This window comes from Gobio gobio (assembly GCF_949357685.1).
Source record: "Gobio gobio genome assembly, chromosome: 1".
NCBI classification, from domain to species: domain Eukaryota; kingdom Metazoa; phylum Chordata; class Actinopteri; order Cypriniformes; family Gobionidae; genus Gobio; species Gobio gobio.
In genome coordinates, this window is record NC_137097.1 from 85445386 (window position 1) to 85457447 (window position 12062).

General features: G+C 40.3%; 1 protein-coding gene across 1 annotated transcript in view; it reads right to left on the reverse strand.

Annotated features, from left to right (window-relative positions):
• Window positions 1–6357: 6357 nt before the first annotated feature.
• Window positions 6358–12062, reverse strand: part of LOC307123596 (uncharacterized protein) — a gene marked incomplete at its 3' end in the record, with an annotated part of 57605 nt that continues 51900 nt past the window's right edge. Inside the window, exons 3-7 of the mRNA XM_079812171.1 lie at window positions 10500–10895; window positions 7111–7231; window positions 6913–7007; window positions 6725–6823; window positions 6358–6641 (exon numbers count right to left, since the gene is read on the reverse strand). Of these exons, the coding sequence (XP_079668297.1) occupies window positions 6358–6641; window positions 6725–6823; window positions 6913–7007; window positions 7111–7231; window positions 10500–10506 (606 nt within the window). The 5' untranslated portion in view covers window positions 10507–10895. The remainder of the gene's footprint in view (window positions 6642–6724; window positions 6824–6912; window positions 7008–7110; window positions 7232–10499; window positions 10896–12062) is intronic.

Genomic DNA, 12062 nt, shown 5'->3' on the forward strand with positions numbered 1-12062 from the left:
AAATGACCTGAAAGCCACCCGTGGGGTTTTTAGTGAGCACACAGCTTGGGGAAATGAAAGGTACATCGTCGTGTCTCTGAACAGAGTAGCCTACATGTACAAGATTGACGATGACTGCTGAAAATAGATTAACTATTAAAAAAGAAATTAGTTCACAAATAATATAGTGAAGGGTTGGGTCAGAAACCCTTGTCTCTTCAACATATCTTCAGTGATAATCGTTTTAATATCATAATAATTTCTATATTCAATAAGTGACTCAAAATATACTTTTAGTCATATGTTTTCTGTGAAGTGTTTAATCAACTTTTTCAGGCACATTCTGAATTTGGTATTTGGGTATTTTGAGTTCCTCAACATGTCACCCATATATCTGTTCCTAGTTGACCTTAAGGTTACAGGGGTCAACCCGTCCGTGACGTCACCTGGTTTACAGAATTACTTTCATGTGTATTCCTCTAGAGCAGGGGTCTCCAATCTCGGTCCTGGAGGGCCACTGTCCTGCAGAGTTTAGCTCCAACCAGTGGCTTAATGTCTGGGCATGCAGGGTGTAAATGGGCCCGGGCCAATAGGGGGCATGCCTATGGGGAACTTTTAATTAAAACGAGGGAATTAATTTTTAATTTGTGGCCACAATAAACATATATGTGTCATGTCATGTGTAGTAATTTCTTGTTTCTCCGTGTCTAATTTCTCTGTCATTTCTTGTGTGCGTTTATTATTTTTTGCATCCTGCGACTGCAGTAGAACTACTCTGTCATTTTTATATATCAAGCTACATCGCTGCGGCAAATAAAAAAGAAAAGAAAACGCAGTGTGATTTTCATTTTTTCAATCAGTTGCCGATTTGTTCAGAGTGGTGCAGCCACACATGCAACTGAGGAGAAGAAAGCAATATACGAAAGGGAACAGAGATTAGTGGAGAGATATAACAAAGACTTGTCTCCAGCCCTTCCACAACAATTGATCGCATTCCATGCAGCCTTTCAAAGACACATCTCTGGGATGAAAACAGTTCAAGATCTGGCCAGTTTTTTTATTGTTGAGAACAACTCTATCACATGATCTATTCAGTGACATGCACCGTTTTTATTCTGTCTTACCATGTTACTGTTGCTTCAGCAGAGTTTTAAAGGTCCCATGGCATTAAATTTTAATTTTATGAGGTTTTTCAACATTAATATGAGTTCCCCGAGCCTGAATATTGTCCCCAAGTGGCTAGAACTTTAGATCGGTGTAAACTGAGTTCTGACTATTTTTCTCTGCCTTTGAGAAAATGACAGCTCAGACGAGCCGATCTGAAATCTCTCCATGTTATGACGTCATTACCATGAACGGTACCTCCCTTTCCTATGCTTTGCCCGTCCAGAGAATTTGGCACGCCCATGTGAGTATGCCCTCGAGAGATCATGGCAGCTCAGTGTTGATGTAAATGAAAACAGAAGTCTTTTTTCAGTTCCTTCTGATCTGTGATCAGTGATTTCTGATGTGTAGCTAATTATTCAAGTTCACACAGAACTTTGTTAAGGTTTGTTTTCACTGAAACATTCTGCTGTTCTTATACTTAAAAGACAGGACCGGGGCGACAATATCTGCCTTTAAAGGAAACACCCCCCCATCCTTAGCGAAGCCTAGGCCAAGAGGTGCGGCGCTAAGCCTGCACTAGATCTACTCAGCGCTCGGGAAGGAAATATTATCACCCCTTAAATAAACACAACGAGGCCCCGAAAAACCCATTCCCACAGCCCCGCAAGGCTGGGCGCAGATCTCACTACAGCTCATGCAAAATTGCATACCCGGTCGTCGGCTACTTCACACTTTAAGCTAGGAAAAACACAGCTCGCCCCAGCACACAACAAGCCCACGGGCAAGAGCGCAAATTCAGCTACCCACATTAGTGGGAGAGATAACACGGAGAGGCAGCTATTCTCCACTAGCTAAAGTGAGGCCTTCAAACACAAACATGTAATGTTTCAAAAACGATCGTTCTTAGCTTACTCACGGGGAGCTGCAGGCCCTGTGATGCCCAACGATGTTCCATAATCCCCCAAACCCTCTCAGGAGAGCGGAAGAGGGTCCTGAAAAACATAGTAAGTAATGTTTCACCCTTCTCAAGGGGGACTCACCACTCGCTCCTCCGGCGCTTCAATTCTGAAACAACCAGCCATCAAGCTAGTATACGACCACCATCCTGAGGGGGCGCTCTCACAGACCAGCCAGGCGGGGCCTAGAATATCATCATCACGGGCCCACCCCAGGCCGGATGTAAGAAGCGCCTGGGGAGAAGATGAAGTAGAGGAGTGAGGGTCAATGCAATTCTTACTTCAAGAAGGAGACCCATCATCAACGCTTTATTTTATTTTTTTTCGACTGCGATTGTGTCCTACTTCCCCCGGGAGTCCGCCTCTGTGCGCCCCACCCTCGACTGAGGGGGCGCCCGAGAGGCGATGCTGGCCCTTGGGCCCCGTCTTCGGTCCTTGGACTATGACGCCTCCCGTCTGCCAGGGACCCGGATCTCAGTGGTATGCAGGTCCTCAGACGCTGCCGAATGCACCTCAGCGATCCGGCTGGTGCACCACATCAGAAAAACATCCCCTGATTGAGATCCCAACTGAGCCGATGATTTATGGACGGGGAGAAACCAATCGCTTACCTAACACGAGCGATCTCTCCTCTAATGCACCAACATGGCAGCCGCAGCCCACCTGCAGCGCGTTTTATATACATTCAAAGGCTCAGCATACACAGTCGGGATGGCAGAGAAGATTAATCTCCCTTCTCACTGCCATCCCCAGAGCACTTGCAGATAAGTCTCGTGAGCTGCCTCAGCGAGCTCTATCCAAGAATCCCGTGACACGCGTCTGCGCTCAGCCTCAGCCTGAGCGGGACCGCCTCATCAATCTCGGATGCCAAACCCTCTTCCCTCAGGAAGAGAATCCGACGAGAATGGAGCAATCTCGGATTGACAAACGCTCACATACACAAACAAACAAACAGCTCCACAAGAGCTGAATGCTCTTGATCCCCAGCAGAAATACATGAATCTGAATTACCTGAACTCGAAGCATTCAGACAAAACAGTCCCTGAAGACGAAGAAGCGGTGTCATGTTGGCAAGGCGCCCTTATATACTTCCTGGTCGCATCTTGATGACATCATAGGCTGTCGCCGGTCAATAGGATTGCCGTGATTCAATAGTAACTCTCAACTCAACTCAGCTTTATTTATATAGCACCATTAAAAACAACAATTGTTGACCAAGGTGCTGTACATTATATCAAATATCAGTAAAATATAGCACCATGTAGGCTAAAACATACATTAGGACACAAAACAGACCAGACACAGCACAAATCATCTACAATTACAAGCCAGAGAAAAAAAATAAGTTTTGAGTTTTGCTTTAAACTCGTGCAATGTAGAGGCAGTTCAAATTCAATTCAATTCAATTCAATTCAATTCAAATTTATTTGTATAGCGCTTTTCACAATACACATTGTTTCAAAGCAGCTTTACAGAAAGTGCATTTCATAGATGTACAGTAAAAATGTTAGAAAGACAATGTTAAAGAATAATGTTCGAAAAAGTTAATCAATCGTGTATTAATTTAGGCCATAACAACGCTGGCGTTGAGTCGTCTCTTCACAGGCGTGGAGTCGTCTCATCACAGGTGTCGGGGCATCTGAAGTCTCCATGAGAGGCTGGATACAAACTGGAGCTGATGAACTATTTACCTCGGGACTAGTGTCCCGAGATAACAACAGAAAAGCAGATGGGAAATGATTAGCGTAGCTGCTGTTCAGAATATTATATTAATGCTTTTGATCCGATTTAACTGTAGTATAAAAAGATATTTATAATGTGAATGCTTGGCTAAAGAGATGCGTCTTTAATCTAGTTTTAAACTGGGACAGCGAGTTTGAACCTCGAACAATATCAGGAAGACTATTCCAGAGTTTAGGAGCTAAATGTGAAAAAGCCCTCCCTCCTTTAGTGGACTTAGATATCCTAGGAATGACCAGAAGCCTCGAGTTTAGTGATCTTAAAGAGCGCGATGGATTGTAGGGCGATAGAAGATCCGTTAGATACACTGGAGCTAAACCATTTAGGGCTTTATAGGTTAGTAGCAATACTTTGTAATTGATACGGAACTTCACAGGTAACCAGTGTAGAGATGATAAAATTGGTGTTATATGATCATATTTTCTTGACCTAGTAAGAACTCTAGCAGCCGCGTTTTGGACTAACTGTAGTTTGTTTATTGAGGATGCAGGACAACCAGCTAATAAAGCATTACAGTAATCTAATCTCGAGGTCATGAATGCATGAACTAACTTTTCTGCATCAGAAATAGATAGCATGTTACGTAGCTTAGCAATGTTTCTAAGATGGAAAAATGCCGTTCTTGTAACATATGAAATATGATTTTCGAATGTCAGGTTACGGTCTAATATAACACCCAGGTCTTTTACTGTAGTGGATAAAGTGACAGGACATCCTTCCAAGGTAAAATTGTATTGCGAGAGGTTTTGTGGGCAGTTTTTTGGACCAATAAGTAACACCTCCGTTTTATCTGAATTTAATAGCAGAAAATTACACGTCATCCAGTATTTAATATCTTCAACACACGCTGTCAGTTTAGATAATTTAGCGTTTTCATCCGGTCGTGATGAAATATATAATTGAGTGTCATCAGCATAACAGTGGAAATTAATTCCATGTTTTCTTATAATATTACCAAGTGGCAGCATATATATAGAGAATAGCAAAGGGCCTAGCACGGATCCTTGCGGCACCCCATAGTCTACTGACGTCATCTTTGATTTTTCCCCATTTAGACAGACAAAATGGTAGCGGTCTGATAAGTACGATCTAAACCAGTTTAATGCCTGTCCCTGAACACCAGTATAATTTTGAAGTCGATCTAATAGTATTTTATGATCTATAGTATCAAACGCAGCACTGAGATCGAGTAGAACTAGTATTGAGATACAGCCTTGGTCAGAAGCTAGAAGTAAATCATTTGTGATTTTAACGAGTGCAGTTTCTGTGCTATGATGCGGCCTGAATCCTGATTGAAATTTTTCATAGATATCATTTTCTTGCAAGAAAGCGCACAATTGAGCGGACACAACCTTTTCTAGTATTTTAGACATAAATGGAAGATTTGAAATTGGTCTGTAATTTGCTAGGTTGTTATGATCTAATTGTGGCTTCTTAATGAGAGGTTTTATGACTGCCAACTTGAATATTCTTGGAACATGACCTAAAGATAAAGATGAGTTAATAATATTGAGAAGAGGCTCTTCCACTACAGGTAACAACTCTTTCAGTAGTTTAGTGGGTATTGGATCTAATAAACATGTTGTTGGTTTAGATGCAATGATAAGTTTATTTAGCTCTTCCTGTCCTATAGTTGTAAAGCGGTGTAGTAGTTCTTGACGGGCGATAGTTGCGGTTGAATCATAAGACATCATTAAAGATTGTACATTTACAATTTTGTTTCTGATGCTTTCTATTTTCTCAGTGAAGAAATTCATAAAATCATTACTACTAAACTGTAACGGAATATTTTGTTCAGGCGATGTTTGTTTATTTGTTAGTCTAGCCACGGTGTTAAATAAAAACCTTGGGTTATTTTGATTATTTTCTATTATTTTGCGGAGATGCTCAGCCCTGGCTGCTTTTAGGGCCTTTTTATAACGTGACATACTATCTTTCCACGCGATTCTAAAGACCTCTAAATTTGTTTGTTTCCATTTACGCTCTAAGTTACGAGTTTCTCTCTTGATAACATGTGTAGCACTGTTGTACCATGGTGCTTTTGTTTTCTCTCTAACCTTCACTGCATGAAAAGTGGGATTTTCGACCCCATAAACGCCTGTATACTCCTGGAAATCTCCCTAATTTTCGGCAGTTTTCGACAATTTAGAGGCAGCGAACGTCGCGTTCGTCTGTGCCACAAATTGTCGTAAACGAACCATGACGTAGGTGGAGAGCCCCCCCCCCCCGCTGAGAGACCGCGCGGAGGTGCGACGCCTCTAATTTGCATATGAATAGCAGCGAAACCAGAGAGTAAACGGCCAGACTTGAATTTACTCACTCACTATTGGCTGAAGCCACTACATTTAAAAAAGAAAAATCCCTCGTGATTGGTTGGCAGATCACTGCAAACCAATCATTATTGGTCCCCCTGGCTCATTATAAATGTAAACCCCAATAATAATAATAATAAATATATAACTTATGTTGTAATAATTTGTTTCATATTAATGTTATTGTGCTATGAAGTATTCATACCATCAAGGAATATATGGGAAAATTATACGGACCGTGCCGTTTATTCAAACAAGGGGCTTCATTTATAAGCATACAGCTGTTCATTCAAAGAAAGGGCTTCATTTATAAAACACAGCGGTTTACTCAAAGAAAGAGCTTTATTGTTAAACACACAACTATGTACAGTGCAGCAGTAATGTCTCGTAATGTAAAGTTCGGCGTGCTCCAGGCTGCGAGAGCGCGGTGGCCGCACAATCCATCCAGACACCCCGTCAACAAAGCCGTCTTCCTCGTCAAACATGAGTTCAATGGTCGCGCACTTCCAAACGTCCACCTCATCCAGCACACTCTTGCTTCCAGCAACTGTAATACAATCCATAAAGACAATAAGCAACCTGAAAAATACTCACATTGACAAAAAACGGATCTAATATAATAAATCGTACCCTTTTTCTTCTTGATCGACTCCGAGCTAAACTTCGCAGTTTCAGGTTGTTTGTATCTGAAGCTCCGGCGTGTCGATTCATAATACGTCTTACAGGCAGCTGGAAAACAATTACATGAGACTGGTATTAATAAAAACAGTCACGGTAAAATTAAACAAGGAATGAGAAACACATTAGAAGTTACTTACACACAATTTCGTCATGATCAGCGGTTAAATCTGGACTCGCGGAAATCTCTCCAAGCAGATAAGAGCTCACGGCTTCGTTATGAGGCGAGGATAGTCTGTGAAAACAAAATGTGCAGTTTTAAGCTCGGATCTATTAACGCATCCATTTCCTTATACAGCTGAATAAAAGCATATTCTTTAAATCGTAACGTTACATACCCATGCTGTGGTTCATAGCGGCTGCAGTTTGCCTCAGAGTTATGAAGACGAAGACAGCCTCCTGAAAATGAGTCCAAAAAGTTCGTCGCGTCCATGCAGAGATTGAGTTGAAGACGGTGTCCTGTCATTGTTGATCACGAAAAAGGAAAGCAGCAAAAAACATTAAAAAAAGTTTAAAGCTCGTCTTCTACGCGTCATGGCCATGACCTCGACCTCGCACCTCATTGGACTAGGGCTCTGATATGGAACGCGCCTGGGGCCAAATCTCTTTATACGAAACGCGTGACTTATGATCGTTTCAACCTTCAACACGCCCTGTTTTCCGCTTCACGCACAGTTTTAACATGTTAAGAAAAACATTTGAACGTGTTTCTTAACGCGCACATTCTGTACATGTCGAAGTGTAATATTTTTTTTTTTAAGCAGACTTACCTTTAGATGTAGCCTAGGCTACATACATATTAATATAAGATATTAATTAATTGCTTAACTGACTACTGTGCTAGAGTAAAGTAGCCTAATGTTACAATGTATATTAAGTAAATGCTTAATATTATACAATTATTATAATTTATCTATATGGGTTATTGTTTGTTTTTTAAAGTTAGGCTATATATAATTTCTAAAAGTATAGGCTAATTTACACAGCACATACTTATAACTGAAAACACACAACTTTATTCACTTTCACATAATAATGTTTTTGTAATTTGGTGTTTAGTTTGTTGTATAGTTTGTTTATACTGTTCTGTCTCTGTTTTGTTTCCAGGAACATCTGATGAGTGCTATAATAAAATGACTTCATTATATTTAAAATATGTTTTGATATTCATTTTATTTATATTATTAATATTTTATTTACCCATAAACGTGTCTTTAGGAAGCCATAAGTCATAGAGACAAGAATAACTTTTGCCATTTAAATGCCACATTCATTTACTGAGGACCCATACAGCCAATGATCATGTGTGAAAACACTTATACATAAATTGATCACTTAGAAATCAAAACTAAGGTTTGAGAAAGAAAGAATATGCATACAACAAAATATATTGTTTCATAGCAGCTTCAGTAACAAGTTCAAAACAAATTCTGCTGTAAACCGGCTCTAACAAGCCAATATAGTGTCAATATTCAGCTCAAGTGACTTCAGTGTTGATTCAGTTCAGTTGATTTCAGTTCAACTGTAAATTCCTCAGTTGTGCATTGTGTAGTTAGATATATGCAAAAACAACATTTTTGGAAATAGTTAAAATAGTTTTGCACAAAGTGTTGCTTTTGCAAGAGATGTCTGATGTTTTGTGTGTAGAGTTACAAGAAATGGAGCCATATTTTCAGAAATTGTGTGTAAGCAATTAGATAAAACTTTAAATGAATCCAGTTTATTTTAGTTCAGGACTCATAGTCCAGGTGTTAGTAATCTGTGCTTAATCTTTGTTCCAGGCAACAATTTTTTAACTCACGATTAAATAGATTAAGGCCTACTTTTGGCATAATTTAAACCCTGTCCAGGAAACCACCTCTTGAAAATCTGCATTGATAATTCATAAAATGTGGTGTGAGCTCAATTTAAATGACAATTACAGAAAAACACAATCTGACTTAACTATAAACAAACAAACTTGTACTTTTCACATTTATGATTAATAGCCATTTAAAAAATCATTCACAGTGCAGGGTGGAAAAATTAATGTTGGTATGTAAACTGTATGCTTTACTTGATTTATTTGTGTGCTTTGGTTCATTGTCTTGTTGCATCACATAACCTCTCTAAAGGTTGAAGACATAAACTGCTGTCCTGTATTTTTTTATTTTTTTTTACATAACATTGGTTATTGCTAATGACATACAGAGTAATTCATCTACACTGTGAGCCCGGACAAGTTGAATCTACTTAAAAAATTGGAGCAAACTGGTTGCCCTAAAAATTTAGTAATGTGTACTAAAACGAGTACATTTAACTTAAATTTAAGTTAACATTTTAACTTAAACTTTAAACTTGTTTTAGTCAAAAAAATTCAGAACCTAGATAAAACTCCCCCTGCTGCTACTCTGATTTGCATTTGTGTAGCTCACAGCATGTTCATTTACATGATAAAGCCTCCCCTAGAATTAAGGGGAGGGGGGGTCATGGGGGGACAACTGCCAAGCAAGGCCCACGACAATTTCCGACAATTTACGGCAGTTTTCGGTGTTGCCTGCAAATTGCTGTGCACAGTCGTAAACCTAAAGTTTCACGGCAATCTACAGTGTCACATACTGACGAAAATCCCACTTTTCATGCAGTGCTTTTTTAATCTAATTGGTGCAACAATTTCTAATGTGCTAGATAAAATCGTGCTCATACTGCTAGCCATTTCCTCTAGTTCATCTGTTTGTTTGGGTTCACTGAGCAGCTGAGCCAGATCAGGTAAGCTATTTGAGAATCTATCTATGGTGGTTGGAAGGATTGTTCTGCCTGGACGATAACGTGGCGCAACATGACAGATTTCAGCAGTACGCAGTATGCAAGTTACCATGTAATGGTCAGTGACATCATCACTTTGCGGTATAATATCTATGTCGGTTGGGTTGGTTCCATGTGATATAATTAAATCTAGTGTGTGATTAAGACGATGAGTGGGACCAGTGACGTTTTGCTTAACCCCAAAGGAGTTTAATAGATCTGTAAATGCAGCCCCTAATGCATCATTTGTGTTATCTACGTGTATGTTAAAATCTCCAACAATTAATGCTTTATCGACGTTGACCAATAGATCTGAGAGAAAGTCTGCAAACTCTTTTAAGAAATCAGCATAGGGCCCTGGAGGTCTATACACAGTAGCCAAGGCTAGAGATAATACGGATTTCTTTCTTACATTTAAGAGCGTAACATTTAGCACTAGTACTTCAAACGAATTAAACCTGTGACCTGTTTTCTGAGTAACATTAAGAATATCTCTATAGATTGTTGCAACACCCCCGCCACGACCAATCAGACGGGGCTCATGCTTATAACAGTATCCTGGCGGAGTAGACTCATTTAGACCGAAATAATCATTTGGCTTAAGCCAGGTTTCAGTAAGGCAAAGTACATCGAAACTATTATCTGTGACCATTTCATTTACAATAACCGCCTTAGGTGTGAGCGATCTAATGTTTAGAAGACCTAGTTTTAGAAATTGTTTTTGTTCACTAATATTGAGATTTTCTGGTTTAATCACAATTAGATTTTTCCTAGATCCTACAGTAGATTTAATGTTTGACCTCACTAAACGAGGAATAGACACAGTTTCTATATAATGTTCTACACAGTTATGTTCAGACACAGTTTCTATATAATGTTCTACATTGGTACTTATGTCAATTAAGTTAGGACAGCAAATACTGTGATTTGGACTTTGACTTACTAGTCATATGATGGCGGTGTGCAACGCTCTGGAGATGTTGTCCGACAGAAGAGCCGCTCCGATTCTGCTGGGGTGAAGGCCATCAGGACGGAAGAGCCTAGGTCGCTCCCAAAACAGATTCCAATTATTTACAAAGAGCAGCTTCTGTTCATTACACCATGACATTAACCATTCATTTAGAGCAAATGATCTACTGAACTTTTCATGTCCTAGTCGGTACGTGGGAAGCGGTCCAGACACGATGATCGTTGCTTCAGGCGATGTTCTGCGCACCGTCTCGATCAGGCTCCTGTAGTCCCTCTTCAGAACCTCCGTCTGCCGCAGCCTGGTGTCGTTCGTTCCCGCGTGCAGCACGACAGCTCCGATGCGCTCGTCACCGTTCAGGATCTCGGGAACCTGCGCAGCGACATCGAGAACACGAGCACCAGGAAAGCAGTGAGTGATTACCTTGCCTTTACCTGAGGTAGCGTGGACATGTCGGACGATGGAAGTACCGATGACCAAATAGAGACAGGTAAAACTATTCCAAAGTTTTTGTGCAGCAATGGCAAAGGCACGGTCTCCTCTCAGTTTCAGCCTAGACCGGGGAACATTTAACAGTCTCTGGTTGGTTGACCTAAGGGACCTTCCAGAATTTTGAATGGATAGTAAATCTGACATATATACCGGAGCTGATCCATTCAATGATTTAAAAACCAGCGGTAAAACTTTAAAATAAATTCTATAATGAATGGGGAGCCAATGCAGGGATTTCAGAACTGGAGTAATGTGCTCACGTTTACGAACATCGGTAAGGAGCCGGGCAGCTGCATTTTGTACCATCTGCAGACGGTTCAAAGATGCTTGATTGATACCCATATAGAGGGAATTACAGTAGTCCAGCCTTGTGGAAAAAAAAGCATGAATCACCCGTTCAAAATCCTTAAACGAAATAAATGATTTTACTTTATAAAGTACTCGAAGATGAAAAAAGCTGGTTTTGACAATGGTATTAACCTGTTTGTCAAATTTAAGAGCACTATCAAAAAACACGCCCAGACTTTTTTCTATTGGTTTCACACATGAAGACAAATAACCAAAATTAGCACTAGGGGAGCTAGCAGCTTCTGAGGATTTAAAAACTCTAATCTCTGTTTTGCCTTCGTTGAGGTGAAGAAAATTCAGGGACATCCAGGCCTTTACTTCTGCTAGACAAGCCAACAGGGTATCCAAACCAACGTTATTTGTTCCCAGGGGCAGATAGATTTGGGTATCGTCTGCGTAGCAATGAAAGGAGATGCCATATTTCCTAAAAATCGCCCCCAGGGGGAGCATTTACAAAGAGAATAAAACCGGAGCAAGAATAGAACCTTGAGGGACACCACACATGAGAGGAGCCGCATTGGAAGTAGATTCACCAATCCTAACAGAGAATCTTCTACCAATCAAATACGATTTAAGAAACCATTTAAGGGCATTTCCCCGAATGCCCACCCAGTGCTCCAAACGTGAGATGAGAACAGAGTGGTCAATCGTGTCAAACGCCACACTAAAATCTAACAGCACTAACACCGTGGACTTGCC